Source organism: Pangasianodon hypophthalmus, chromosome 24, assembly GCF_027358585.1.
Source record: "Pangasianodon hypophthalmus isolate fPanHyp1 chromosome 24, fPanHyp1.pri, whole genome shotgun sequence".
NCBI classification, from domain to species: domain Eukaryota; kingdom Metazoa; phylum Chordata; class Actinopteri; order Siluriformes; family Pangasiidae; genus Pangasianodon; species Pangasianodon hypophthalmus.
The window spans coordinates 8,651,326-8,679,166 of record NC_069733.1 but is presented as its reverse complement, the minus strand read 5'-3'; the positions used below and the strand labels follow the sequence as shown (position 1 = coordinate 8,679,166).

Sequence of the window (27,841 nt, the reverse complement as noted above, 5' to 3'; positions counted from 1 at the left end):
CAAGTAAATAAGTAAGTAAATTAAATACAGTGGATATGAGAAATCTACACATCTCTGTTAAAATGGCAGGTTTTTGTGATGAAATTAAGATAAATCATGTCAGATCTTTTTCCACCTGTAATGTGATATATCACCCAACAAAATTCAAGTGAAAAACATACAGAAAGGAAGGAGGAAAAAGGGGAAAAAACATACAATAACCTGGTTACACACCCCTTAACTAATACTTGTTGAATCACCTTTCATCCATCCATTTTCCATACCGCTTATCCTACACAGAGTCACAGGGAGCCTGGAGCCTTACCCAGGGGACTCAGGGCACAAGGCAGGGGACGCCCTGGACACACACTACAGACAATTTGGAAATGCCGATCAGCCTACAACACGTCTTTGGACTGGGGGAGGAAACCGGAGTACCCAGAGGAAACCCCTGAAGCACGGGGAGAATATGTAAACTCCACACACACAGGCAGAAGTGGGATTCTAGCCCCCAACCCCAGAGGTGTGAGGCAAACGTGCGAATCACTAAGCCACCTGCCACCCCCCATATCATTTATCTGGAAATTATTTGAGCTTAAAAAATCATGGATAGGGCTTTTGGAATGAAAACACATCCAGTCCTCCTCCGTCTCATGGTGAGTGTCACTATAAACCACCTTCACAAATTTCTGTAGATTCACAGTAATCTTCACAATAATCTGCATTATATATATATATATATATATATATATATATATATATATATATATATATATATATATATAACTCACTGAAAATGGTAGATCAGTGGTTAAGGCTTCGGGTTACTGGTTGTGAGCAAACCCTTAACATTCACCTGTTCAGCTGTATCTTGTCTCAGCTGTAAGTTGCTTGAGATAAGCATGTCAGGTAAGTGTAAAATGCAAATGTTTGGCTATTAAATAGCTTCTAATTAAATCCTTTGTAAAAATACAAAGATTTTTCTGATGATCAAATGATATGTTGATTTTTTTACCAGTGGCTTAACTGTAAAGCAGTCTAGGTATTTTCAAAAAGCCTCTACATTACATTTAAAAAAGAATTCTTTACTTTTCTTAAAGAAAACATACACCTTTCCCACAAGGGACGCTTTACTGAGTAAAGGATATGCTATATAAACTGTGTTCAGTGTGTAATTCTTCTTTTGTTATGTTATGTTATGTTATTTATTTATTTACTACTTTTAATCTTACTAATTAAATCATACCATCTGAAATGGATTTAATAATAAATATTATTCTGTAAATCAGAGGAACATGTAAATGTAAATCATGCAGTGTCATGAACTCCTGCAGTGTTTCTGCCATTACTGTTTACTTCACATGCATTTAACATCATTTCATTTCTGTACGAAATGGTTAGTACTTGAATTTGGATTTAAAATGAGCACAGGTGTACCTATTGAGTAGTAACTTTCGAAAAATGAATGCTAGTCCTAATTTTGATGGCTAAAAATAAGGGGCGTGAATACTTATCAGTTAGGCCGTTTTTAGACTTTTTTTTTTTAATAAGTCTGAGAACATTTAAATAATTTATTTAATTTTAGTTCTGTAGAGAGTCACTTCAAAATTACCAAAGAAGAAAAAATATCCTATTCTGATATGCTTAAATTTGCAATACATCAAAAAGATTACATTGGGGCGTGAATACTTTTTCAAGGCAATCTTCTTAATACAAATAATGCACAAACACTTATTAATGTATGGGAATGAGATCCTACTGCATGGCCATGATATCACTGGATAAATATGTCTTGTCCACAACTTAGTAACTTTGAAATAAGTCAGAAATAGTAGTAAAGGCTGGTGCGTTTGATTTACTGCAGCCTGGAGTACTGTAATCTCCTCTAACCTCTAATTCTGCAGGAGGAAATGCCGTGTTGATGAGAGCAGCAACACGGCATTTCCTCCTGCAGAAATGCTACTCACTGTTTTTATTTTCCACATCATTTTGTGTAAACTCTAGAGACTCAGAGCTCCATCTTAGGCCCTATGCTGGTTTTCTTTGTATATACTTCCTCTTGGGTCTATCATTTATAAATACATTTCTTATGAAAGTGCACAGCTGTATCTCCCATTCAAACCTGGAGAGATGGCTCTCTGCAAACACTCTTTAACTGTCTTAGAGACGTTAAATGCTGGATATGGAACAACTTTCTCCAGTTAAACAGGAACAAGACAGAAGTGATTACGTCTGGTCATCCAGAATCTACAAGAGCTTAACAAGCAGGTAAACAAGTCAGTCAGTAGGTTTTTATTGCCATTCCTCTATTTACCTAGTATACATTGAAATAAATGATCGTTTCTCCAGGATCACGGTGCAACACATAGCACTAGAGTAGCACATTATACAGGACTACATAAAGTGCAGGTACACAACAGTCCGAGGCAATAAAAACACAGGACAGTGCATGTTAACTAGACAGGCTAACAGAACAGTGTTTTATAGGAGAACCAGCCAAATAATTGTCTGTAAATGATTGACTATAAGGAGAAGTGTAGCAGCAAAAGAGTCTCATAATAAAGTATCTTATAGCAGCGTTATAAAGTGCTGATGTGCAGTGACGGTGGTGTTGGGAATCGTTTGACTGGTCTATGTGAGTGCTGTGAGGTAGAAATGCCGGGGTTGTTCTGACTGGCTCAGGTTAGACGCTGGTGCGGAGTCTGGTCATGGTGGCACGGATGCATCGATGGTGGATAAAGATGATCCCTGATGATCTTCTCAGCTGTTCCTACAATCCTCTGTAGGGTCTTGTGGCCTGAGACTGTGCAGTTCCTGTACCGAACAGTGAGACAGCTGATCAGGACGCTCTCTACTGTCCCCCTGTAGAAGGTGCTGAGGATGGGAGAGGGAAGGTTTGTTCTCTTTAACCTCTGCAGGAAGTGGAGACACTGCTGGGCTTTCTTGGAGTGGCAGGTGCTGTTTGGAGTCCAGAAGAGCTCCTCCGTCATGTACACACCTTTTTATTTATTTATTTATTTATTTGATATAAAAAAAATAAAATAATTTTCTATCCTTGTCTCCCCCCATTCATTTTCAGTGAACCCAGAGCCTATCTATCTATCTATCTATCTATCTATCTGTCTGTCTGTCTGTTTATTTATTTGTGTTTGTTTGTTGATGATTCATTTATTTTAATTAACATTTTAAAAATTATTCTTATTTTTAAAAAATACTTATTTGACTTCTTTTGCACAGTAGAATGTGTGTAAATTTGGCATCAGCCACTTCCGGGTATTTGTACTTTTCAAAATACGGGTTCAACAGATGGTGTTATTTGTGTGGTGAAGTTTGACCTGTCTCGACAGATAGTTGTGAACTGCTCTTACTGGATATTTATGATTAATATGCTGCGTGCTAGAGCGAAAATCTGTAAGTCAGAATCCAGCCTGTTAAAAGACAGGTCTGAGTGTGTGTGTGTGTGTTTGTAGCTGGCTAACTGCATGCTGAGAGATGGCGCAGTGCTCAGATTATATTATGAATTTGTTCAGCGTGCTAGCTGAGGAAGCTAATGTGTTTGTGTTTCTCTCTCAGGCAGCTTTAGCTCACAATAGTGCCAAAAGTGTGACATTCAGCAGAAATTTGGTGACAAACAAAAGCCATGCTAGCTAACTGTAGAGCGACAGAATGGTTATTAGTTCCCTATAACGCTTCAGAATAAAGTTAGGCAGCGAGTTAGCTAGTAAAACTTAGTTTTCTGATAAACTACATGTCTAGTTAAATATCTGATATCAGCAGCCTGCTAGTCACGTGAACCAGCTGGCTGTCTGGCCAGGTAAGTTAGGTGTGTTAGGGTCCTACTCAGCTTGTGTTGAATCTGGAAAACAAGGACAGAAGAAAAAATCAACTGAGTCAGATGATAACATTTGTCCTTCTTCTTCTCTGTTAAAGCCTGATCATGCCTGTGGATCAGAAGCATTCAGGGATCTGACTGACCCAACACCAAGATTACAACTGAGCTCAAAATGCAGGAAAGCTTGAGAAGGTGTGTGTTTTGTACTGGAAGTATGATTAAATGGAGGTATGGAGGATAAATTAAATATCTGATAATTTGACGGTTTATGTTTCAGACCTTTATCAAGAGATCGACAGAGCCAGTCCTCTACTGAGAACTGGTTTGAGAGAAGACAGCGGTCATCAGTAACAGACAGTCGGGGTTGCGACGGACCAAAGGGACGCGTTCCCAGTAGCTTCCAGCATCCAGGAGGGAGCAGGAGTCTCCGAAATGACACCGGCCAAAAGGGAGCCACATCAGAGCACACGGGAAAGGTCCTTCTCTGTCTGTCACTCCTCTTCAGTCACTGTAAATATTGTGTATAACTTAACACTCAGCTCAGAATAGTGGTATTGTATTCAATAACACTTTCAGTTTATTAAAAAAAGTGATGTAACTAACATCCTTAAAGAATGCTGTTTTAACACTTTTACTTCATCATTAGTTCATCATTTCTTGTTTGAATGTTTGAATCTCACAGCCATCAAGGCAAAGATCTGAGCCACACAATAAAAGAAGAATAAACAGAAAATCATCAGACACAGCCAGAGGAGGTAATCTGTTAAACGAGGACATCCTGGAATGCATGCGGTCTACATATCTGAATTCCTAGACAAACACTAAATAATCTCTCCCAGCATTATTTAGGGCCAAAATTCTATATATATATTTTTTTTAAGGTTATAGAAGTGCCAGACCTGCTCAAAAATCAGAAGAGAGACCGTCAGAGGTTACGAAAAGTTGCACATTTGAAGTGAAACTGTCTGATTTTCCTGAGCTGAGTGACGCCAAGCCTCTCGCAAACCCAGATGCTCGACCGTGCTGGGGTTCAGTCAAATCATCAGCTCTTCATGATTCACCAGCAGCCATTGTTAAGGTGCAATGGGAGGCAGAAAGATTTGCAGGAACACTCTGACATACATGGTACATATGTGGTTAAATGAAAAGGTCAGAATAAAAACTGATCTGGTGCTGATATTCTTTAGGAGACTTCAGGAAATAAAGGACCAAAACAGAAACCAATTCAGCATGTCGCCTCAACAGAAAAGATTCAACAGAAATCGACTGCCATAGCAGGTAGAAATGAGATTTTTACACAACCCTTTATCGGTGTGCTTGTGTGGAAGTCTGTAGTTGTGTAATAAGTTCCGTTATTTAGGTGAAGATATTGAGCTTGTGTTACCAAACCCTTATGGATCACCAGCAACATCCTGGGCCAGCATTGCCTCTCAGCCTCCTAAAGTCAGGCAGAAGAGTCCTGCTGCACGAGATGCATCCTCTCAGGTAAGGCGCATTTTTACCTGGTAGTCCATTTGCAGATTCTGAAAACAAATCTTTAATCTTAAATTCACTGATGAGAAGTCTGGGGATGGAAAATGTTCAGTGAACTGTTTGCAAGTACATGCAGAACGCATGGAAATCAACCACAGGAAACCTGGAACTGGTGCTTACAATAAATAATAAGTTAAATTAGATTAATACATTATAATGTTTAATACAATTGTTATTTCAGAACATTAGTATTTTGTCTGTATTTGCATATATGACCTTTTTTTTTTTTGTTGTTTTTTTTGTTTGTTTTTTTTTTTTTTTGATGTTCTGCCCATATACTCACTATTTCATAATTCAGCAGCACTTGAGGTTTGACATGAGACACTCATTTCTGACTTGTCTCATGTCAGTTTAGCCAATTTACATCTGAAATACATGCTGCCCTCAACCCCGTATACATGGCATGTTTGCTTTGGTTGATGAACTTGGTTCAAAACTCGAATCAGGGTTTAATTATATTCTCACTGCAATCAAAGTGCACTAGGTGTTACCAGGAAGTGGGCTAAAACCACATTTGTGTGTGGGTTTTTTTTTTTTTTTTTGCACATGTGAAAGCACTCTTGGTGTGTCCCAGTGGATCTACAGCTGACTGCCATTATAGATGCTTTAGAAAATATATTAAAAATTAAAGGAAATATTAACCCTTACATTTTCTATCAAGGAGGATGTGTGTCAGCCAGAAGCTGAACAAACTGTTAAGAAGAAAAGAAAGAAAAAGAAGAAATCTAAACCAGTGTGTGAGGATGTAGAGCAGGAGACACACAATGTGTTACTCATACAGCAGGAGCCTCCCAAGTTTGAGGTGAGTAATTTGATCATTAGCTCATGTATTCAACCTTATTTCACAAAATCTCAAGCTTTAAAAGACTTGTATGTTTTACTGTATTGTTATTTCATGCTTTCTGATTTGACATGAGATTTTTTTTGTGTGTGTTAGTGACACCAGTTGAACTTTAACCTAGAAAGCAGTGGAGAGACTTTACTAATATTATTTTGTCTATAGGATGAAGAGGAGTTCCCAGATCTCTCTTTTGCTTCTGTCAATCCTAACAAAGGACAGAGGCATTTCTCAAATCCCGGAATACAGGTAATACCCTTAAAGTAAGATGACACAATGCTTTGTTTGGTCCTCACGTTTTGTCTCTGTTACACAGGAGAATACTGGGATACCTGAGAAAGATGGGTCAGTTCAGCAATCGGAGAATATAAACAAAAGCAAAGCCGCTGATGTGAAGTCTGGGTCTGCTGCTTCAAAGAAAGTGCAGGTTGGATGCGGATTTATCATTACTTGATCCTTTGTAGAAAGTATATATAGAAGATTGTCTAACACACAAGGTATAACACTAAATCTAATGGGTTGCTGAAATCTTTAATAGTGCATAGAGAGACACTCCTTTCAGAAACTAATACAAAGTAAACTAAAACGAAATATCCAGAGTGAAAAGAGAGAATGATAGAATCCCTACTGTAATTAAATCTTCCAACTGCAATTCAGAGTCATCTGTTATTTGTTATGGTTAAATAATGACCATATATTGGCAGAAAATATGCTTACTGATGTACATTCTCCTATTAACTTGCTATATGGTATAAAATATTTTATGCTTTGCTATTTATTAACTAATTTCTAATAATCTTAGTTCTCATTAAAGAGGGTTCAGGGAATTTATTTTGTTATTATTATTTTTTAAATTTTGTTACAGTGGGAGAAATCACAACCCAGCATTGTCAAAGTTATTATATTTATTATCTTGTATTTATGGTTATTAGTCACTTTAATTGAATGGTTTAACCTTAGAAGTAAGTAGGCCTACACATAATGTCAGCTTAATTCTGATGAGAATTTCTGTTAAAAAACAAAACAAAAAACACACCCACACTTCAGGAATAAAACTCTATGGCCCCAATAAATTGTCAGAAATTGTTCGGTGTTGTATTCACGTCACATTATATTATATCTGATCACCAGCCAGTAGGTCAGAAGAAGAGCAAGGCACTTGTTCAGCTTGATCTTGGGAACATGCTGGCAGTTCTGGAGCAGAAACAACAGTCTCAAAAGTCCAGACAAGATGTTAAACCACTAACCCTTTCAGGTATTTCTGTGAAGAGAGCCGTTTGATTAAGAGTGTTTGCACACCCTTTACAAATAATGGAAATATTTCTGTAACTATTAGGTAAAATGGGGCTATTCTTGGAATACTGTTTGAATAGTTTAGCTTATAATTAATAATTTATTAACTTCAATAATTTACTGTTATGCTTAAAGTTTGCTATTGCCTCCATGTTTATTTCAGTGGGAGGAGCCCTACCGGTTGTCCACAAGGACCCAACAGCTCAAAAGAAGCATTCATGGCAGCAAGAGAGGATAGCACACAACCCTTTGGATTCCACCTGCCCTTTAGTGAAAAAGGGAAAACAGCGAGAGGTTCCTAAAGCTAAAAAGCCTACGCCTCTTAAAAGAGTAAATTATTTATAGCCATTTATTTATTTAACAGTCTAAAGAACCTGTAAGGTCTTTATATATCATACCACACAATTATAAATCGCATGTACTGGCTGTTGCGCAGGTCATTTTGAAGGAGAGAGAAGAAAGGAAACAGAATCGCTTGCTTGAAGAAAGAGATCCAACGCGAATGACTAGTGAAGTCAGTCAAGAGCCACAAGCCAGTGAGAATCTTTCTGAGAGCAGTTCAGCGCAGCAGTGTCTTGAACCAACAAGTAACCATGTCTTCATGTGCTATACACATGCCATTCTGTGTGTCTATCTAAAGTTAAGATTTAGATTTCGACTATTGCTATTCGTCTTAAAGGAATCATTAGGAGTAAGAGCATTGACGACCTGTGGGTTCATTTTGATGTAAGGTGACCAAAGTGGTGCTGAGGAGGCTGATCGAACAGGTTCACCTGAAGACCTGAAGACCCTTGCAGAAGAAAATGCACCGTCTAAAAACTGGAATTCAAATTCCAACCCCAATCATCCGAAAATCCATAGCAGGAAATTCAGAGAGTAAGGGAAAAAAATAAATTCTTCACAAATGTCAGATTAAGGCATGAAACCCAGTAGATATGTGCTTAACAGAAATGCGATATTTAAAGGGCTATCTGACCGAAATATCTGACCAGGTATATATATTTTTTATCTTAATTTTAACAGCTACTGCAGCCAGATGCTAAGTAAGGACGTAGATGAGTGTGTGACCACTCTGCTGAAGGAGCTGGTGAGGTTCCAGGACCGGCTTTACCAGAAAGATCCCATGAAGGCCAGAATGAAGAGGCGGCTGGTCATGGGTCTCAGGGAGGTGCTGAAACACCTGAAGCTCAGGAAAGTCAAGTGTGTCATCATCTCTCCCAACTGTGAACGTGTGCAGTCCAAAGGTATGCGGACACACAGACCTGTTTAGTGTATGTGTATAGATTAGAAAGTGATGTTGTGATGCTCTTTTATGCACAGTTTGTGAACCTATCACTTCTCTGAAGATACTCCAGTACTTTTACAACATATTCTCTATCTGCTGCATCTGTAGCATTTGTGAGATTACAACAGCCAAAACTTTTGACGGATATCCCTGTACTGAATCCACACTTACTAATAATAGAAGTTATTATATTAGTAATGGCAGATGTTGGGGTATCAATAAACAGTTAGCATGTGACAGATGTATTTTTGCTCAAAATTGCGTTATGTTCGTGAGCTTGTTAGATTGTACATATGGAGTCTTTCCTAGAAGTCTAAATTTCAGATAACCTTCAGATAAACCAGGCAAGTAAACAAAGTAAATGATTTTCCATGAGTGTATGGACTCTAAAGACATTCACACACTGTGTTTTTCCTGTGCAGGTGGTCTCGATGAGGCTCTTCACACAATCATTGATACATGTCTGGAACAAGGTGTTCCCTTCGTCTTTGCCTTGTCAAGGAAGGCTTTGGGTCGCTGTGTGAACAAAGCTGTTCCCGTCAGTCTGGTGGGCATCTTCAACTATGATGGAGCGCAGGTATGGGAGCTTATATCCTGCTTCCATTTCAGTACAGTTCCACAAATGGAAGCCATGGTAGTCTTGTTGCTCTTTCCTGTATAATAAATTGTTGTCTAGACAAAATGTAAGATGTACTTGTTGCTGAAAGACATTACATGTAAACATGTCTGTGTAGCTGGTTCTACGATGTGTATCATATAGATGTAGAAATGCTTACACTAGCATTGGTCAAGTGCTAAACCAAGCCTTAAGACATGCAATTAATAATCTGAATATTCTTATATTGCCATTTTCTGTCTTTAGAAAGTGTGCATAGTTAGAAAAGTGTGTTCCTGCTGTTTATTAAACATGTTTATGAGAAATGTAATGTAAATGGACTCGCAGAGTCCTGAAGTGAAGTGAAGTGACTTGTGGCCAAGTATGGTGACCCATACTAGGAATTTGTGCTCTGCATTTAACCCATCCAAGTGCACACACACAGTAGTGTGAACAAACACACACTCACCGTGAACACACACCCGGAGCAGTGGGCAGCCTTTTTATTGCTGCGGCGCCCGGGGAGCAGTTGGGGGTTCGGTGCCTTGCTCAATGGTCTCACCTCAGTCGTGGCTCAGTCGTATTGAGGGTGGAGGAGAGCGCTGGTCATTCACTCCCCCCACCTACAATCCCTGCTGGACCCGAGACTCGAACCCACAACCTTCAGGTTCACCTTCGGGTTGCAAGTCCGACTCTCTATCCATTAGGCCACGGCTGCCCCCAAAGTCACGTGACATGTGATGTATCAGTGGTCTAAAAGAATTGGGTGGGTTTTACAGTCAATTGGTGACAAATATATAAATAGTAAATATTTCATACACTGTGTTAGACAGAATAAGGTCGGTTACCTGTTATTCTGAAGTGAGTTTCTAAAACAGCTAAAGTAATGATGCTTGTTCCTGTCAGTTGCCTGAAATGTGCGTTAAATGCATCAGTGGTTCCCTATTTTGGTTCTCGGGCACTTCTACAGTGCATCCTGTAGCGTTCTTATGCTTCTTTAACACACCAGTTTGTCTTGTCACCCACACAGGACCATTACCACAAAATGATAGAGCTCACATCACAGGCAAGGAAAGACTATGAAATGATGATCACCAACCTTGAGGTGAGTTCACAGGAGCAGCCAGGAGAGGAGAGTGAGACACAGCAGCATATGGAGCCACCATTAGACACCCTGGAGACAGAAGAACCAGAATACAGTAAGATTTAGTAAAATTAGCTAGTCCTTGCTGCAGAACCAAAAGTCCCTTGGCTGGAGTCCAAGGGCTGGAGCTGGACCTGATCCAACTCCTCCTATAACCCAACCCCTAACCTAACCCTATGAAACTATGAAATGCTTTACAACATGGAACAGCACACCTAACACACTTATCCATCCTGAAACGTCAAACTTTTGGATCGACTCCTCCCAGGTAGGACGAGCTGGATAAGGTCTGACCCCACCCCCTGGACTTTTGGTTCTGCAGCAAGGGGCAGTTGCAAAAAATATTTGTAAAAAATATTTTTCTTATAGTCCATGTCCTTGTGTATTGTTTTAGTTAAAGTTTGGAAGAAAATGCTGGAGAAAGACTACAACCACAAGTTCCTGCCTTTCGAGGAGCAGTTCGCTTCAGTGACCATCAGCACAGATTCAGACAACCATCTGAATGACGTTGGAGGAAGTTGATAATTCCCCCATTGAATAAAGATTTATTATATTGTGAATAGGAGTGTAATGACGCACAAAATTCTAATTCGATGCGATACGGTGATGTCTCAATGTGATACATATTCAATACAACAAATGTAAGCATTGCGTGAATGTGCCTTAGGTTTCTATTTGATTAGAACATTTAACATTATTGCAATGATCTATGCAGATTGTTAGCAGCATATAATAAAACAAAAGCTGTGAATTAGAATGTAACAAAATTAAAACATGTCTAATTAAACATTAGCTGTTTGGCCAAGCTGGTATGACTCTCAAGTGGGCGTGTCTGAAGCACTGGGTTTTTAGTGTAGTTCTTTTTTTAAATTCCCATGCTGTTAGCTTGTGCTGTCAGTCAAGGGCAAGTAGCTCTCTTTAGCACTAGACATGTTTTTGAATCCTGCGTTCTCCACCACTGACACAGAAGAATAATGTCAGGTGTGTTTGTAGTAATAACACTGGTGTATTGTGCACATATTCTGCAGTCCACAACTTCCTGTCCGTCAGCGTTGTCTTACAGGGAAGCCAAAGTGCTCATATAGGAGACCTGGGGGAATTTTCACAGCCTTTGCTGCTTTTCTCGGCGTAATGTGTTAGTACGCAATTAAGTGTATTAGCTTGTGAAAAATAGTGTGCTTAGGAGAAGTGTGCTTTATTTTTAAACACTCATAGCCCCATTTGATTTTAGATAAAGTTTAAGCTATTTTTTCAGTGTGGGCTTAAGTTTAAATGTTATGAGAAATAGCCTACTTTATTATGCAGCGTGTTGAATGTATTTTTCAATATACAGATGTATTGAATCGAGAGACTTATGATGATGCACCATATCGTTGCACCCCTAATTGTGAATTAAACATTCACAGATCTCATGATCATTAATATTTTTACAAATTTGCACATGAAAATATTAAAACGTCTTAGACGTTAAAACGAAATATCACTGCCTCTAAAGTAATGTAGCCAATGAGCCACTTGTTTTCAAGTCCCATTAAAATATTTAGTTAAAACAAGTTGCAAGTCTTTGTGTTTCTCCAGAAGCATTTTAATGTCATTGTATAAATCTTGTAAGTCATGTATGAATCTGAATTTCTTTTCTTTTCCTTCTCCAAATGTATAAATCAGCTTTGTGTGCTCCAGGGAGCAGGATATGTCTGCTGGACAGCATCTGGTCACTTTTGCACCATGTTCTCTGCATCATCAACTGGTGGCTCTGGCCAATAAAAGTTCTATTATTGTCCAAACCATGCTGTGAATTTAGCTCATCTCAGAATAAACCAGTTTGCCTTAGATGGGTTATAGCAGTTGAAGCATATCAGGTGCTAATGTCAGTGAAAAAAACAAGAAAGAAACAAGAAAACGCATGTCTAGTAGGCAAGGGAACATTAAAACTGAACCATTGAGGTGTCGGATGAACCCAGGTTCTTTTTGCACCATGCAGATGAAAGTTCAGAATTTGGTGCAAGTAGTAATGCTGCATTTAGCTAAAAGTTGTAACTTGTAATTTCCAATCTCCTATTGGCAAAAAACAAACAAAATGCCCCCTCAACTCAAAATTCCTACTCAGGAACACGGGATGGTCTACTCAACCCCGAGTTCAGCAAGAGATGTCAAATCATAATTGCTGCTTACTGCATGAACAGTAAACAAAATAGCACCTCTTACCTTTAAATGAGTTACGCTGTATATACAAGTACTTGCTTTAGATCAATCAACATACAGACATATTCACTTTTGCTGTTTTGAGGAGGAAAATATACATCACTCATCACAGTTAACTGGCTAGCTTGATGATAACAAAAGATGAACTTGGAGGCATCCATTTTTTTTTTCTCACTTTGTAGCGCAAATGCATGGAGGTCAAAAAATTACTTCATTCTGGGATCCCACTTCCCACATCTGAGGTTCGTTGAATGCAGCCTGAGAGTCCATGGAGCCTGTTTGGTGAGAAGAGTACTAGCAGGTGTTTCGGAAAACATGGCAGTGGCCTGTTCTGTCCTCTGATAGCAACATTATTGAAGATTTTTTGTGTAAAACTGCGATGTAATAATTTCTGTCTTGCACATCCAATAACCTGTAGAATCCATGCACAGGTGAATTCATGCTGTTCTGAGTCACAAAATGCACTAGATACGTGTGTCTAATAACATCATTATTATTATTGGCTGTAACAAAGTCATATCCAAACTGTAAAATGTATTTAAACATGTCCGTCTGTATTATCCTTACATGATCCTCTATCACCTTTTCCTGTATAACAAGCAAAGCTTGAACAACATCATGGCTGCTTATTAATACAGGTAATGGATATATTATGCTGGTGCACTGTATTACCAGGGGTGGCAATAATTCATTGGCTGGAAGAATGTTGTACTCTTATTTCTCTGCAAAACGTTTATTGTTTCATGGTAGTGAAGACCATACTACAAAATTTAAGCCTATGCATTTTCATGGATTTATTATGTGTTTGCACTTAAAGGCAAAATTAGTCAGGCATGTGTAGCTATTTTGGGTAAACACCCTGGGGATAGAAGCGTAAAGCTACCAGAGAGAGGAAACATGAGTATTAAGTAGCTGATGGAATAAAAAAGCAAACTCACAAAGCAAACTCACAACACTCCTCAGTGAGGAATTAAGGAATAAACCACAATGGGTATGCCTGAAGTGTTTTTCCTTTTAAATCACAGCAGTTTTCCAATGTTTACAACTGAATTATTAATTAACAACATGACATATGTTTTATCAGTAAATAATTACATTTAATGTTGTGGAAAGTCTGCAAGACAATTTAGTTCCTGTTATCACTTATGTTACAGCAGCTATAAACAGTCATTCCCTCCCCAGCTTCGCTTTTATTTTCTCTTGATGTTAATAATGCAAAAAAAAAAAAAAAATACTCTGCTTGTTATGTTGCTGAAAAACCAAAAAGTGCAGTTACAAAGCACTGACACTGGACAGTCCTTCCATAAATGTTAAATAATTGTCTCCTCCCTCAAATCAACAATTAGACATTTATATTTGACTCGCACCCCCTGGGGTTGGGGGTTCAAACCCCGCCTCCGCCCTGTGTGTGTGGAGTTTGCATGTTCTCCCCGTGCTTCTGGGTTTTCCACCGGGTACTCCGGTTTCCTCCCCCAGTGCAAAGACGTGTTGTAGGCTGGTTGACATCTCTATATTGTCCGTAGTATGTGTGTGACTGTGCCCTGCGATGGGTTTCGGGGTGTCCCCCCACCTTGTACCCCGCGTCCCCTGGGATAGGCTCTAGGTTACCCCACGACCCTGTGTAGGATAAGTGGTACAGAGAATGAATGATGGAGTCTGAGATGGTGTGGTGTTCTTGTGAATTCTCTGTTACTAAAGAAAAGATAATGCATTAGAACAAACACATTAATATAAACCTGTGATTTGAATTACAGCTGGTCCTACTATTGTCAGAACTGCTGTTTTAGAAACTTAATCAACACCTTCTGACCAATCAGATTTGAGGCATAATTAATAATGGTTGACACAATTGATAAGAGAGCTAATAAAATTACTCCACTTACTGTGCAAAACATGAGCAGATTTGCTACTGTTGCCATACTTGGTATTTGGGACTATCACTAAATATGTAGCTGTTAAATTAGTGTTTTAAACTGGTACAATTTCAAAGTGCTGATTTGGTCACAGTGGTCGTCTGTAGGTTTAAACCTACAGTTAATATTTATGTGCTGACATTTTTTGGTCTAGGCTGGTATATTAGATCTGTAGATGTAGATACGGTGTGTGTATGTGGATAGATCATTTTTTCATTCAAAGTCTGTTGGTAATAAAGCAAACATTGTCTATGCCAGGACTGATCAAAGTATTAGTACTATTTGTATTACTAATAACAATGCACAGAAACATTCACAGAGTTATTCCAGCTGGAACTTCTGAGATATAAGTAACAAAAAAGTCTGAATTTGGATCGTGGGCCTAATCTCAGATTTCCCAGTTCAAAACGTATCCTGCAGTGTAGCCACGTATTCCTGAGTATCTGTGGAATCTTTAGCTGAGGAAGTGATTTCAGTCTTGATCTTTTTGCTTGGATAATCATTGTTCCTCTTTTTGTGTCTCTGAACAGGGCTGCTGTCTTTTTGAATCACAAGGACAGTTTCTCTGTAAATCCCACTGACTTTACTGTAGTCTTCCGCTTGTTCTATTGTGAGCTTCTGCTTACAGTCTGCCCTCTGCTTTTGTTCAGCACACTTCATCAGTCCATCAGGAGTGACGCTGATTTCATTCTCCTCAACGCTGCATGTACAGCTTGTCTGAGAGCTCCTCGCCATGTTTTTGTGACATATGACCCAAGGGCCATTTTGGTAAATGTCAGCTTTATGCTGAAGCACGTTGCATGTGCTGAAATGATTTGAGTGTTGCGATTCAGGATCAGAATCTTGACAGTTGTGTGCTGGTAATTTCCATTTATCACTGTGATCAGTGATGTTAAGCTTATTCCGTGTCTTCTGATCAGATGTATTCTGGTCTGTCACTTGTCGTTCCTCACAATCTTTACTTCCAGGATTCTCACCGTCTTCCTCACTGTCAAGCACCACTAGATACTCCACCTTGTCAGGACACTCTGGCGCTGGAAGGATGCCCTGGAAGTTGAAGGTACTGAATATATCTTCTGGCTTTACTGTCTGTGAATGATAGCACATAATATATGATCTTGTGCTATGAACTTATTTAACAGTAAACCTGTGACACTATATATATATATATATATATATATATATATATATATATATATATATATATATATATATATATATATATATATATAACAGCATACAGTAATAGATATGTAATAGTTATATCATTAGCATTATACCCCAGACATACATGGGATTTAGTAGGTGGGAGGCACTTTATATTTAATATATTAAATATGCGCCAACAATTTTTTCTTTAATATGGGCCAAAAATTTATAAACAAAAATTTATACCATTTAGCTTAGATGTTATGATACAGTTCTCAACATTGATATCATTAAAATATGATGCTTCTGTTGATATGTCTGTTCTTAGAACTAATAAAAAATGAGTGGCCAGACCATAAGATTTCAATATTTTTTGTTTGTCAAAATATCATCGTTTCGTTCTTGCAAAAACATATAATACAGTCAAGCCTAGTAAAATAAAATTTTGCTTTAATAGCAAAGGTATGTATATACTGTACATTTCTATACATATCAGTGAAAGAGCTCGCCTGCTTTACAGAGAAATGCTTAAAAATTCAGTGTGAGACTACATTACATCATTAATATTCTCACCATTGTGCCATGCTATTATTACATTCCCTGAACTTTGCTTAATTTCCTGCACCCCCCCATAATTTGCCCGATTATTATTACTGGCTAGACAGTACCACCACATTACCATTAACTCCAGTTGTGACGTGTCCCTGAGCTTTTTAAAACACGGTAGGCTATTTTTTAAAATATAAAAACATACCAGCAAAAGTCAAAGAGAATGGGAGGTTTAAACGGGTTTTAACACAATTAAGGTTTTAAACACATCATTAGTCTTTCTATAGTCAAATAACTTAATGCTTGTGTGCTAATGCATGTCATTTAATGCCACCTTGAAAATGTGAATTTGTAAGCAGATACATTGGTATCCCAAAATCCATTAAATTGGGCCGTATGTTTATCATACTATTAGTTTTACATACTGTTCAGCCAGTTTTAAAACACCAGAATATAAAAGGTTCTATGATGTTTTATCAGTCGGAATAAAAGCTAGCAATGTTTATGAAGCTACGCTGATACTGAGTGTATGCTTTGGAGATTTTGTTCTACCTTTAAAAGTTGGCTATCAAAGCCTTTGATCTTTGGTCCTGGAACAGGGGGCAGTAAGAAATGCTTAACACTGGAGGAGAGAAAAAGCAAAACATTAACTTAAATGAAAGTTTTGACCATAAATTTACATTATTTCCCTCTTATGCCAGGTGTGTTTGATCAACCAAGACAGTTTTTGGTTTCATTGTTTGCTTTATTTGTTTTGTATTAGAGCCAGAAAACACAGTATGTGAGGATACAGTTCTACATTGAATAATGTTTTGTGAAATTGCCAGCTATACTAAAGCTTTGTGTTTTTCAAGCTGTATTACTTAACTTAAAAAAAAACAGTGATAATGTGAATTGAGAACCTTTTGATTGTTAGCAACTCAACCTTGCCCCTGAAGGTCAAAACTATAAAAACAGTATGACCTCAAATAATAGCTTGGTTGACTGGTTACACTTCAGTTAAGAAGTAATTCAGACCTATTCCTTTAAACATTAAAAAAGTGTCCAGGACTGAGACCGCAGCAATAAAGAGTCACATGGTAAAAAGATTGCAAACTATTTCAAGATGTGTATAAGTGCTGTTGTTGTCTCTATATGCTTATGAGTTAGTTATTAGGTTGCACTGAGAATTTATCTTGTGTATACATATTCAAAGAACAACATAAATCTTGTAACTATATAAGGTATGAATTAGTTTTGAAGGGAAAAAAGAATTGTGTAATGCTTACTGTTTTCTTTTGGCTGTTAATATTCCAACAGTGACCAAGGCAATGAATGCACTAATAATAGCTATGAAGATGAAAACTGGCTTCTCTTTTACTGAGTCTGCAAAAAAATGAATAGAATCAAGTCCATTAATGACATGCAGATTACAAATATTTGAGCAAACCTGTAGGAACTGTCAGAATCAGGATTAGGTAAATGAGTCTACCAATAAGAGACATTTCTTGCTGTTATGTGAGATGTATGTGTTTAACGTCAGTAACAGTATTCAGTATGGGTTCGCATTGTGGCAGATATGTGTAAGATATCAGCATGAATAAAAACAGAACTAGTGTGTCAGATAGTGCTCAGCTCTTACTGTTTGGCATTTGGATGAACATTGGAAGAGTCCATTCACTCCACAGGCCTTGGTCTAGTTTACAGCGTACTTGTATAGTATAATTTCCTCCAGGTTTAGGACTGAAGATACTTAGTTCCTTTTGCTTACCAACACTGTACACCTATAAAACAAAAATTCAGGTCCAAATCATCCATTTGCTTCAATCAAAAGAAAAAAAAATCACTGAGCATAATTGCAAATAATGTTAATATTGTGATTTAATTAAAATGAAATTACATTAAACTACAGGAAGCTGCAGTGCCATTACAGCAGGATTTTGAATATTTGGGACACACCTCCCAATCACTGACTTGCTTCTGGCCCCTATGCTCCTGTTTTACTCGCACTTCATATTTGAGAGTAACCCAGCCTGAACGAGTGTCGATGTCATGCGGGGCCTCCCACTTCACCAGAAAATACGGGTTGTCCTTCAGTCCCATTAGAGTCAAAGTCATGTTTTCTGGCAAGTGAGGCTGGACTGCATGAAACATAATAATATTAATGAAGAAACCATTAAAAGGTCTATAGAATTTGTTAAATAGCCAATGACTCGGCCAATAACTAAATGCCACCGTTTCCATTCACAGTAATTCAATTTCTCTGACTTGGATGAATTTAATTGTATTATTTGTACTTATTCCAACTCATATTTGTTGTTGTAGTTCCAAATTAATTACACACACACTAATGGATTACATGTACTGTAGTACTATAATGAATATACAGTAATAATATATATATATATTTTACTTGGTTAATCATTTTACTAATGGTTTTACTTAATGCTTAAAGAAGACTCTTTTCTCTCACAGATTACACAATTTGTTTAGAAAAAAAAAAGTTATGAATAAAGGTATGAGCTAACACCATCACTCCATTTCCAGTGATCATTGCACTCACAATAGTTACAGCACTCAATGTTTATTTAACATTAATTAAGGAATAAAATATGACCGACGTTCGAGGAAAAGGGTGGTGTGATGCGGCCCAACACAAACTGGAATTACTATTACCACCCCAAAGTTGATTATTTTACACTAACAGCATGCCCCAAAGTGTTTTACTCCTCTTATACCACAGCAATTTACCATTTATTTTCTAACATTTTCTTTAATTATTAAAGAAAAACATACTTTTTTCATTTAAATTATCGCATATTATACAACAGTTCCGATCCACTAATTTGACTGGATATGTGGCGTTCCAAAAGTGATTATATTTAGTACAACCACGCTGGGACATTTCATTGTTTGTATCACTCCACTCATCTGTGTTTGGCACATAAAATTCCAATTCTAGCGATAGTTTTAAACGGTTACTACAGCACATTTAACAGGAATGTACAAATCATTATTATACGATATAAAGTTTTCAGTATAACTGCACTCATGCAATATTGCTTAAATAGAAGTGCATCGATATAATCTGTGATTTGCTTTACAACCCGAACTACTGTCCGAGCCATAATTTATAGAAAATTAATCAACACCTTCTGACCTATCGAGAATTCATCTGTGTTATAATGTAGCTTATCCAAGAGAAATGTGAATCAAAATACATTCATTCAAAGTGCAATGACATGCTACTTTTTATGCACCAAATTGCAAAAGACTATTGCAATATTCTCTTTCTAAAGTTTCAGTACACATAATTCAATGGTTATTGCACCCTGCATACAAAACAGTTATATTTCAGAAAGGGGGCAGGTTTTATTACTTCTGTATTGACCAAAAGAGAATTAAACTGTATTACTAGCCCTATTGAGGTGTATTTAAACTCATCTAACTAAAAGCACAATTATTGTCAGTATTCCATTTAAATGCATTGTCTGAAAAACATATTAAATTTTTTTTTTGTTTTTTTTTTTTCCCCTGTGGCAGGCCCAGCTTGACTGAAGCCACTTTTTTTTTAGCAGTCATAAAAGCAATGCCCTGGAGATGTTAATACATCACACTTTATTATGTTAATGCTGAATACTTTAACAGGATTAACTGATTCGAGTGCTATATTGAATTCCCATCTACACACACATGCACACAAAATGAACTGACCAATATCCATGACATCCACTTCTACTGGCTCAGAAAAGGTGTTGCCGTAGCTATTAGAGGCCATGACTGTGATATTATAAAAGATCCATAAGGATGTGTGGGCTTTGTCAAAGAAACATGAGTAGTTCCCTGCGCTGTGGTAGTCTGGACATTCAAAGACCTTTTCAGATCTGCAAAATCAAAGAGATTAATATTCAATTGAGAGTAAAAAAAGTATTTTATTTTAAATGTCAGGTGATGAGATGCATATTTGTACCGAAGTGAGCATTTATTAAACATTTAAAACAAGGTTTTCACAACATGCCATGTTAACATGTATTGAAAAACATCATGTGAAGATATGCTTTTAATAAAATTGGTTCTGTACACAATTTTCATGTATGCAGGTTATAATTCCAGTGCTGGTACTGGGCATGTTATTCTCAAATGTGTCCTGAGGGCTGCCATGGTTTACCGCCATAAGAGGCAAAAACATTCACGACCCATGTTTAAACATTAAATACGGGAATGCCCATCAAAATCAACAACCATTATTTATGTTTGGGGTGAAAAGTGGGACTATAGACAATATGCAAATTGTTAAGACCACCTGAATTACAGGAAGATTAACGTAAATAATTAAGGAGCATATTGAGTTGCAGACTGGGTAAAATTTAAAATGTAACCATCTTACCTCTCTTTTCTGTAGAATAGACGGTGAGTAGTTGGCAGTCCACCAGTTGAGCCAGGCTCCCACCAGCAGCTGAAGGTCTCCTTATCAGGAGATCGACAACCTGTGAGTTTGGGTCGTCCTGGTGTTGAGTGACCTGTGCAACCCCACCATACAGTGTAGTTACGATCAGGCAGAGGTGGAGTACAGACAAAAGTATGGGTCTTACTCATAATCTCACTTACAGAAATCGACTTGAGTGAAAGGCAAAACATATCTACATTTAAACTTACTCAAGTAAAACTGATCACAAGTTCGTCTAGCTCAGACAAACCTAGAAATTGGTTTGTTGCTAATATGCTTATAATAACCCTTTTTGGAATGAAAGATAAGGCACATTAGCAACTTAACAAATGTATAAAACTTAACTAGCTAACTAATTTAACAAGCTAATTTACAAAACTTAACAAGCTAGATAATTTAACAAGCTAATTTACAAAACTTAACCAGTTAGCTTATTTAACAAGCTAATTTACAAAACTTAACAAGCTAGATAATTTAGCAAACTAATTTAAAAAACTGAACTAGATATTAACTAGGTAATTTAAGTAGGTAAATTGCAAATCTAGCTAATTTGCCAAATTCAACACAATTCTTCAAAATAGTACATAAGTTCAGTAACAAAATACAATTACTCGAGTAGTTTCCACACCTGAGATCAGGATGCCATGTATGTAAAACATCTGGTAAATGTAGATTATAGTAGCAAATGAACCAAAGAATTTTCCATTAATGTATCCATTTACCTTTAAAGTGCATTACAAGCTGTCTGTCTAAATTGTTATTTTTGATCATACACAAAGTTAGCTTAATACCGTATTATTTTTTTAAAGGATATCTTAGATCATTTGAAGGCAATTTGCCAACCCTCTGATTTCAGGTTTCTATATTAATGTCCAAATCCTTATATGTTACGGCTCAGTTTTCGTCATGTATTGTTGCTGAGCCACAATGAAAGCCATATGCTTTGACATCCATCACTGACATAAAAATTGGCAATAGATTTTGATTTGCTTTTTAAAATCCAATGACACCATATTCCTGTCTGTACTGTGAGCAGCCCTGCATGGTTTATGCACAGCACATCCAATCCATTTTACTCCATTTCCATTTGAAATATGAAGAAAGTTTGTTGGGCAGCAAGCTGAATGGAACCCTAAACTGTTTACACCTTTAACCAATGTCTACGAGTGTATGCTGCGTCAGCTCACACAGCAAATCCATTCTTAACAGATAAACTCATCTGTATAGCCAATTCTTGCATTTCTGATCTATGTGTTTTAACCTCCTTTGCTGCATGTTAAAAACTGTCACTCACACACACAAGGTGGAATCCAGTAAAGTAGAAACATTGCAGCCAGGACTCGTGAAGCGTCACTCTGCATGTTGCTTGAGGCCCAGCTGAGACGCAGACGCTCGCCGAGTTGAGGAGGTGTCTACACGGAGCACATCACCAGCTCAGCAGGACTGTTTTGACACCAAATATCAGTCTACTAGTGGAAAACAAGCATTTAGCATGTGTAAACACCACTGCAATTTGGCTTGAGATAAGCCTGGGGGGCACTTTTCATTGACAACAATAAAGAAATCTGCTTGGTGGATTTGTAAATGTTGGAGCAGAACATTCAGATATATACTGTATACGTATTGTATAAAATTAGCCATAAGTGATAGTAGTTATTACTGTATAGCTGTGGAACTGTGTTATTCTTGCACAACAAAAACTTTTGATAAAAGGTGCATTATGGGCATTTATAATGCATGTACAGTGCCTTGCATAAATATTCAACCCCTTGTAGTGTTACAACCTGGAATTGAAATGGGCTTAATTGGGATTGTATGTCATAAATCAAGAACACAGAGTTTGTTAGGGGACCCTCTAACAGTACCTAAACAGACAAGCTTGTCAAAGAGCTATCAAAATGTCTGGGAAAAAAAAAAAAGAATCAATCGGGGTTTTGTTATAAAAAATATCCCAGATTTTGAATGCAGAACACAATTAACTCCATTTTGAAAATTTTTTGAGGGATACATGTGCAACTTTGTTAAGGTATCAAACAAGAATGTACACTCACATTGAAGCAATGATCTAATCAGCCAAACAATGATCTAATCAGCCAATTATCCATCCATCCATCCATTCTACACCACTTATCCTGCACAGTGTCAAGGAGAAGCCTGGAGAATATCCCAAGGAACTCGGGCCACAAGGCGGGGGACAGCTGGACAGGGTGCTCCAGTTAAAGTTCACATCAAACATCAGTATGGGTGCAAAAAAACAAGAACCATTCAATGAGTGGATGAAGATCTTCAGCTGTACAGTTTTGGTGAGCCTGTGCCCACAGTAGCCTCAGATTCCTGTTCTTGGCTACAGGAGTAAAACCTGCTGTGGTCTTTTGCTGTTGCAGCCCATCTGCCTCAATATCCAACATGTGCATTCTGAGTTGCTTTTCTGCTCACTACGGGTGTACAGAGTGGTTATTGAGTTACCTTAGCCTTCCTGTCAGCTCAAACCAGTCTAGCCATTCTCCGCTGACCTCTCTCTTCAACAAGGCGTTTCTACCCTCACAACTGCCGCTCACTGGATGTTTTTTGTTTTTCCCACCATTCTGTGTGAACTCCAGAGACTGCTATATGTGAAATTCCCAGGAGATCAGCAGTTTCTGAAATACTCAAACCAGCCCGTCTGACACTAACAACCATGCCTCGGTCAAAATAATTGAGATCACATTTTTCACCATTCTAATGTTTGATGTGAACATTAACTGAAGCTCTTGACCTGTATCTGAATGATTTTATGCATTGCTGTGCTGTCAGTTGCATGGATGTATGGGTGTATAAGGGTTATCTATTTATATATTGATACAACTGAAAAAGAAGTATACAAATCTGTCAATCTAGATTAATCTGCTTTGGATGAAAAAGTGAAAACTGTTGGATCAACTCCAGCAGTCTGCTCTTACATATTCATGTGTTCACGTTTGTAATTAATCTCAAAACAAGAATAGACACATTGCTGAGTTTATTGTTTATGGGTGCATGGAAATGTCCAAGTCTGTTGTATAGGCAAAGGCAATGGAGGTATGGAAAGCCCAGAGGTATAGCCTCCTTTATGGAAAAAGTTACAGAATAATCTTACAGGCCTGTGAAAGATGGCCTAGAAACCTGCGTTTTTTCCCCCAATGATTTTCAGATATGTTATACAACAGCTGATCACTGATGGCCAGCAAATATACACTCACAGAACACTTTATTAGGAGCAACTGTACTCCTACTCATTATCTAATCAGCTAGTCGTGTGGCAGCAGTGCAAGGCATTAAAAACTAGCAGATACGGGCCAGCAGCTTCAGGGAATGTTAAAATCAGTCATCAGAATGGGGAAAAAATGTGATCCAGTGAGAGGCAGTTCTGCGGACGGAAATGCCTAGTTGATGAGAGAGGTCAGCAGAGAATGGCCAGTTTGGTTTGAGCTGACAGAAAGGCTACAGTAACTTAGACAACCACTCTGTACAACTGTGGTGAGCAGAAAAGCATCTCAGAATGCACAACACTTCGAACCTTGAGGCGGATGGGCTACAACAGCAGAACACCACGCTGGGTTCCACTTCTGTCAGCCAAGAACAGAAAGGCTCACCTAAACTGGACAGCTGAAGATTGGAAAAACATAACCTTGGTCTGATGACTCTCGTTTTCTTGGCACACTTTGGACCCGTTAATACCAATCAGTCATCACTTGAATGCCACAGTACAGCCTATTTGAGTATTGTTGCTGACCATGTGCATTCCTTCATGGCCACAATTTACCCATCTCCTATTGGCTACTTCCAGCATGATAATGCGCCATGTCACAAAGCAAAAGTCATCTCAAACTGGTTTCATGAACATGACAATGAGTTCCGTGTTTTTCAGTGGCCTTCCCAGTCACTGGATCTGAATCTAATAGAACACTTTTGGGATGTGGCAGAACAGGAGATTCGCAGCGTGAAAGTGCACCTGAAAAATCTGCAGGAATTGCATGATAAAATGTCAGAATCTCAAAGGGATGTTTCCAACATCTTGTGGAATCCATGCCACGAAGAACTGTTTTGAGAGAAAAGAGAGTATAGTGTTCCTAATAAAGTGCTCAGTGAGTGTATATTTGTAAACTGATTCAGCTAATTCTATCTGGAAAAAATCTCAGAGGCTAAAGAAATGTTAAAACAAATCATATGCAGTCTTTAAAAAAAGGTAATGCTCGTTTATCCTGAAGAGGAAGTAAAGTACAATTTAAATTTAACGCTCTGCTTGGAAATATTTAATCATAATAGCTTTCTATCTTCAGCTCACAGGTTTGTAAAACAGTGGCATGTCTAAGTAGTCACATGGTGTGCTCAGGTCAATGGAGCAGTTCTCATAGACTGGAAGCACAAGGGTTTTCACCTCTTCCATACTTGACATCATGGTGTATACATTTGTCATGTAAACTCAGTGTTTTCAGCTTAAGGCACAGACAGCTGCCTACTAACCTGACGTCAATTAACATTTACACAACAAAATTATGTCACCCCGTCTCTCTTGCACATACCCACAGATCTTCAGTTGCTTCTCAAATAATCAAATGTGTGAGTGAGCATTCATGTTTGAAAAGGTGTGAATTATTTACCACGTCTTGGCACTAATTATTTATAGCTCTTTGGCTCACACAGAAGAGCACGGCAACATTTACAAGTAGTCTGGGTGAACCAGGACTAACCTCAAGCCCTCCAAAAGACATTGTCTGTAGGTCGTCTGTAATCACAGTTATCGCATGACTGTATAAACACATATTTATATTGTAATGTGCACCTATGCCGTAAAAGTGTGCCACCATAGGTATGGGCAAAACCATGTACTAGATAGCCTGTCAAACTATTATATAATATATTCTGACTATTAATAAAACAATAGTATGATCTACAATTTAGTATTTTAGTTTGTGGTTTGGGACAGAGCCCCATAATTTGGGAACAGAAAGAAGCTATGTCTCAAATTGCTTACTTTATACAATAAGCTATTAGTATGAGTAGTGTGTTCACACTGGAAAATTCAGTGAGAAAATCTATTATTAATACCAGGATGATACACTAGAATATGCTAGTTTGAATTTTCTAAAAAGTAATAATAATAATAATAATAATAATAATAATAATAAATTTCACCAAGCAAAGATGTTCTGGCATGGTAATTTGTCATTTAAGTCCAGGGTTCTCAAAGTGGGATTTGGGGACCTGCAGGGGTCTGTGAAGCATAACCAGGGGATCTGTTTCCTTATTTTGTGACAGTGGTGGAAATCACAAACTACCATTAAAATTATTTATTTATTTATTATTAAGTTTTATATTAGCCAACTTGACTGTTCACTTGAACTGAATGGGTTTAATTCAAACCTCAATAACTCAAAAAGAAAGGTGATCAATAAATAATGTCAGCTTGAATCTAATGACAGTTTTGATATAAAAAAATGTGTACAGGAATAAAATTGCTAAGGCGCCAATCAATAATCAGGATATGATTGTAAATATTTAAATAATGATGCTATATTTGATTAGTTAGATTATGTTCAACTAATCAAATATAGCATGTTGTTATGGGTTTATAGCATTATGTTGTTATGGGTTTTTTTAAATTACTTACAGTTAAGGGGTCCCTGGCCTCACAAATTTAGAGAACCCCTAATTTACATTTAATAATGACTAAGCTGAAATACTTGTCAAAAATCCGAGTAGTATATAGTGCACAGCCTGTGATTTGTAGCTCCTGAACTAACAATCATGGGCAAAAAAAAAAAAAAAATAGTCACCTTATCCAGTCTTTCTAAGTGTATTTTTAGGGGTGAAAATTCTAATAATAATAAATTCTAATAATAATTTTTTTTTTTAGTCACAGGCATTATTAGGTACACTATGTGGCCAAAAGTATGTGGACACCTGACACTTATATATTTTTGCCTTGTTGAAAATTCCATTGTTACACACATAATCATTTATTACAATGAAATGATCACATAATAAACACTTAATTACTTATGAAATCATGTATAGAACTATTATTACAGCATTATTATAGTAAGTTGTTCAGAAAACAAAACAAAACAAACAAACAAGAAAAAAAAAAACCCACACGAAACAGCCAGCTAACAGAAGGACTTCAAACACTCACGTCCCAGGAGTATTAATAACACACTGGAAACAACTACAAAGCCATTATATATTTACACACATTTCGATCATACATTTACATTCATTTCCAACTTGCATGATACATAATAGCAAATGAAAGCACACTTCACAACTACTGATAGGAGGGAAAATAAACCGAGCCACATTTACACATTAAAATTTTGACATTATGCAATAGAAAATTTGAGTTTACCGTGGTTATGTAAATCCCCCAGTATCCAGCTGTAGTTTCTGTAAAAGCCAGTAAACTGCCGTGTCTATGTGTGTGTGTGTGTGTGTGTGTGTGGGTGTGTGTGACGCTACATGCTGACAGGACGATCAGGGAAATAGAAATCAGTAGGAGCTTTTTTACCCACTGTGGAGTCCTGAAGAAGGAAGTGGGAACAAAGTAGGTGACAAAAGGAGACAAAAGCGACACCTACAGTCCTGTCCTGAAATAATCCTTTACTTACTGTCCCACCCAGCTGCATTTAACACACATTTAGTACACATGCACAGGGACGGTCTTATATCTACACAGCACATTGTCATGGAATAAATAAAAAATCTTTTTTTCAGAACCCTGGTAAACCAATGCATTACCTGAATAAATCACTGTACTGTACGTTTATTAGTACCTGTAATATCCACTGAATGGAGGAAAAATCTAGCTGTGGTATCAACATTTCTTTAGCTTAATTAAAGCTCAATTTTTCACAACTCCACATATTTCATGTTACCATACACTTCCTATGCTAAGTCAATTAGGATATCTGTTATTTCCATAAGAAGTCATTTTAAGATATTAGCTATAAGACAGTTTTTTTTTCAGATTTAATTTACTATATCAGATTTTGATTGGGTCATGAATAAATCAATAAAGTTTGCATATACTTTGTTAGTATTTGTTGGCACAGTCTTTTAATTGCTTGACTTTGAATCAAATGTCA

At 37.4% G+C, this 27,841-nt stretch overlaps 2 protein-coding genes across 6 annotated transcripts; one reads left to right on the top strand and one right to left on the bottom strand.

Moving 5' to 3' along the window:
- The first annotated feature begins 2,778 nt into the window (after nt 1-2,778).
- Nucleotides 2,779-12,052, top strand: LOC113537140 (selenocysteine insertion sequence-binding protein 2). Of its 4 annotated transcripts, none has more exons than XM_026931473.3 (18): nt 2,779-2,969; nt 3,910-4,003; nt 4,089-4,287; nt 4,494-4,566; nt 4,693-4,889; nt 4,999-5,089; nt 5,172-5,296; nt 6,006-6,146; nt 6,348-6,431; nt 6,499-6,609; nt 7,314-7,437; nt 7,639-7,805; nt 7,912-8,062; nt 8,207-8,351; nt 8,499-8,719; nt 9,183-9,337; nt 10,386-10,554; nt 10,894-12,052. In XM_026931473.3, the coding sequence occupies exons 2-18, from the start codon at nt 3,984-3,986 to the stop codon at nt 11,019-11,021; spliced, it is 2,301 nt and encodes a 766-aa protein (XP_026787274.3). In that variant the 5' UTR covers nt 2,779-2,969; nt 3,910-3,983; the 3' UTR covers nt 11,022-12,052. The 4 variants fall into 4 exon arrangements, with proteins under 4 accessions (XP_026787274.3, XP_026787277.3, XP_026787276.3 ...); XM_026931476.3 differs by lacking the exon at nt 2,779-2,969 and adding an exon at nt 3,240-3,390; XM_026931475.3 differs by lacking the exon at nt 2,779-2,969 and adding an exon at nt 3,476-3,793.
- A 1,239-nt stretch (nt 12,053-13,291) lies between these two features.
- prlrb (prolactin receptor b) lies at nt 13,292-27,260 on the bottom strand. Of its 2 annotated transcripts, none has more exons than XM_026931055.3 (9): nt 27,106-27,260; nt 22,033-22,204; nt 20,679-20,811; nt 20,006-20,175; nt 18,251-18,432; nt 17,934-18,075; nt 17,581-17,677; nt 16,865-16,934; nt 13,292-15,703 (listed from the first exon to the last, which is right to left on the bottom strand). In XM_026931055.3, the coding sequence occupies exons 2-9, from the start codon at nt 22,097-22,099 to the stop codon at nt 15,017-15,019; spliced, it is 1,548 nt and encodes a 515-aa protein (XP_026786856.2). In that variant the 5' UTR covers nt 22,100-22,204; nt 27,106-27,260; the 3' UTR covers nt 13,292-15,016. The 2 variants fall into 2 exon arrangements, with proteins under 2 accessions (XP_026786856.2, XP_026786855.2); XM_026931054.3 differs by having other exon boundaries at nt 13,293-15,703; nt 22,033-22,207.
- Nucleotides 27,261-27,841: the final 581 nt, after the last annotated feature.

Coding starts and splice junctions, on each gene's coding strand:
- LOC113537140 (XM_026931473.3), top strand. CDS start 3,984: ATGCAGGAAAGCTTGAGAAG. Junction 4,567..4,692: donor ATCAGACACAGCCAGAGGAG/GTAATCTGTTAA, acceptor ATTTTTTTTAAG/GTTATAGAAGTGCCAGACCT. Junction 6,610..7,313: donor CTGCTTCAAAGAAAGTGCAG/GTTGGATGCGGA, acceptor TCTGATCACCAG/CCAGTAGGTCAGAAGAAGAG.
- prlrb (XM_026931055.3), bottom strand. CDS start 22,099: ATGCAGAGTGACGCTTCACGAGTCCTGGCTGCAATGTTTCTACTTTAC. Junction 17,678..17,933: donor GTTCATCCAAATGCCAAACA/GTAAGAGCTGAG, acceptor ATTTTTTTGCAG/ACTCAGTAAAAGAGAAGCCA. Junction 16,935..17,580: donor TTAACAGCCAAAAGAAAACA/GTAAGCATTACA, acceptor TCTCTCCTCCAG/TGTTAAGCATTTCTTACTGC.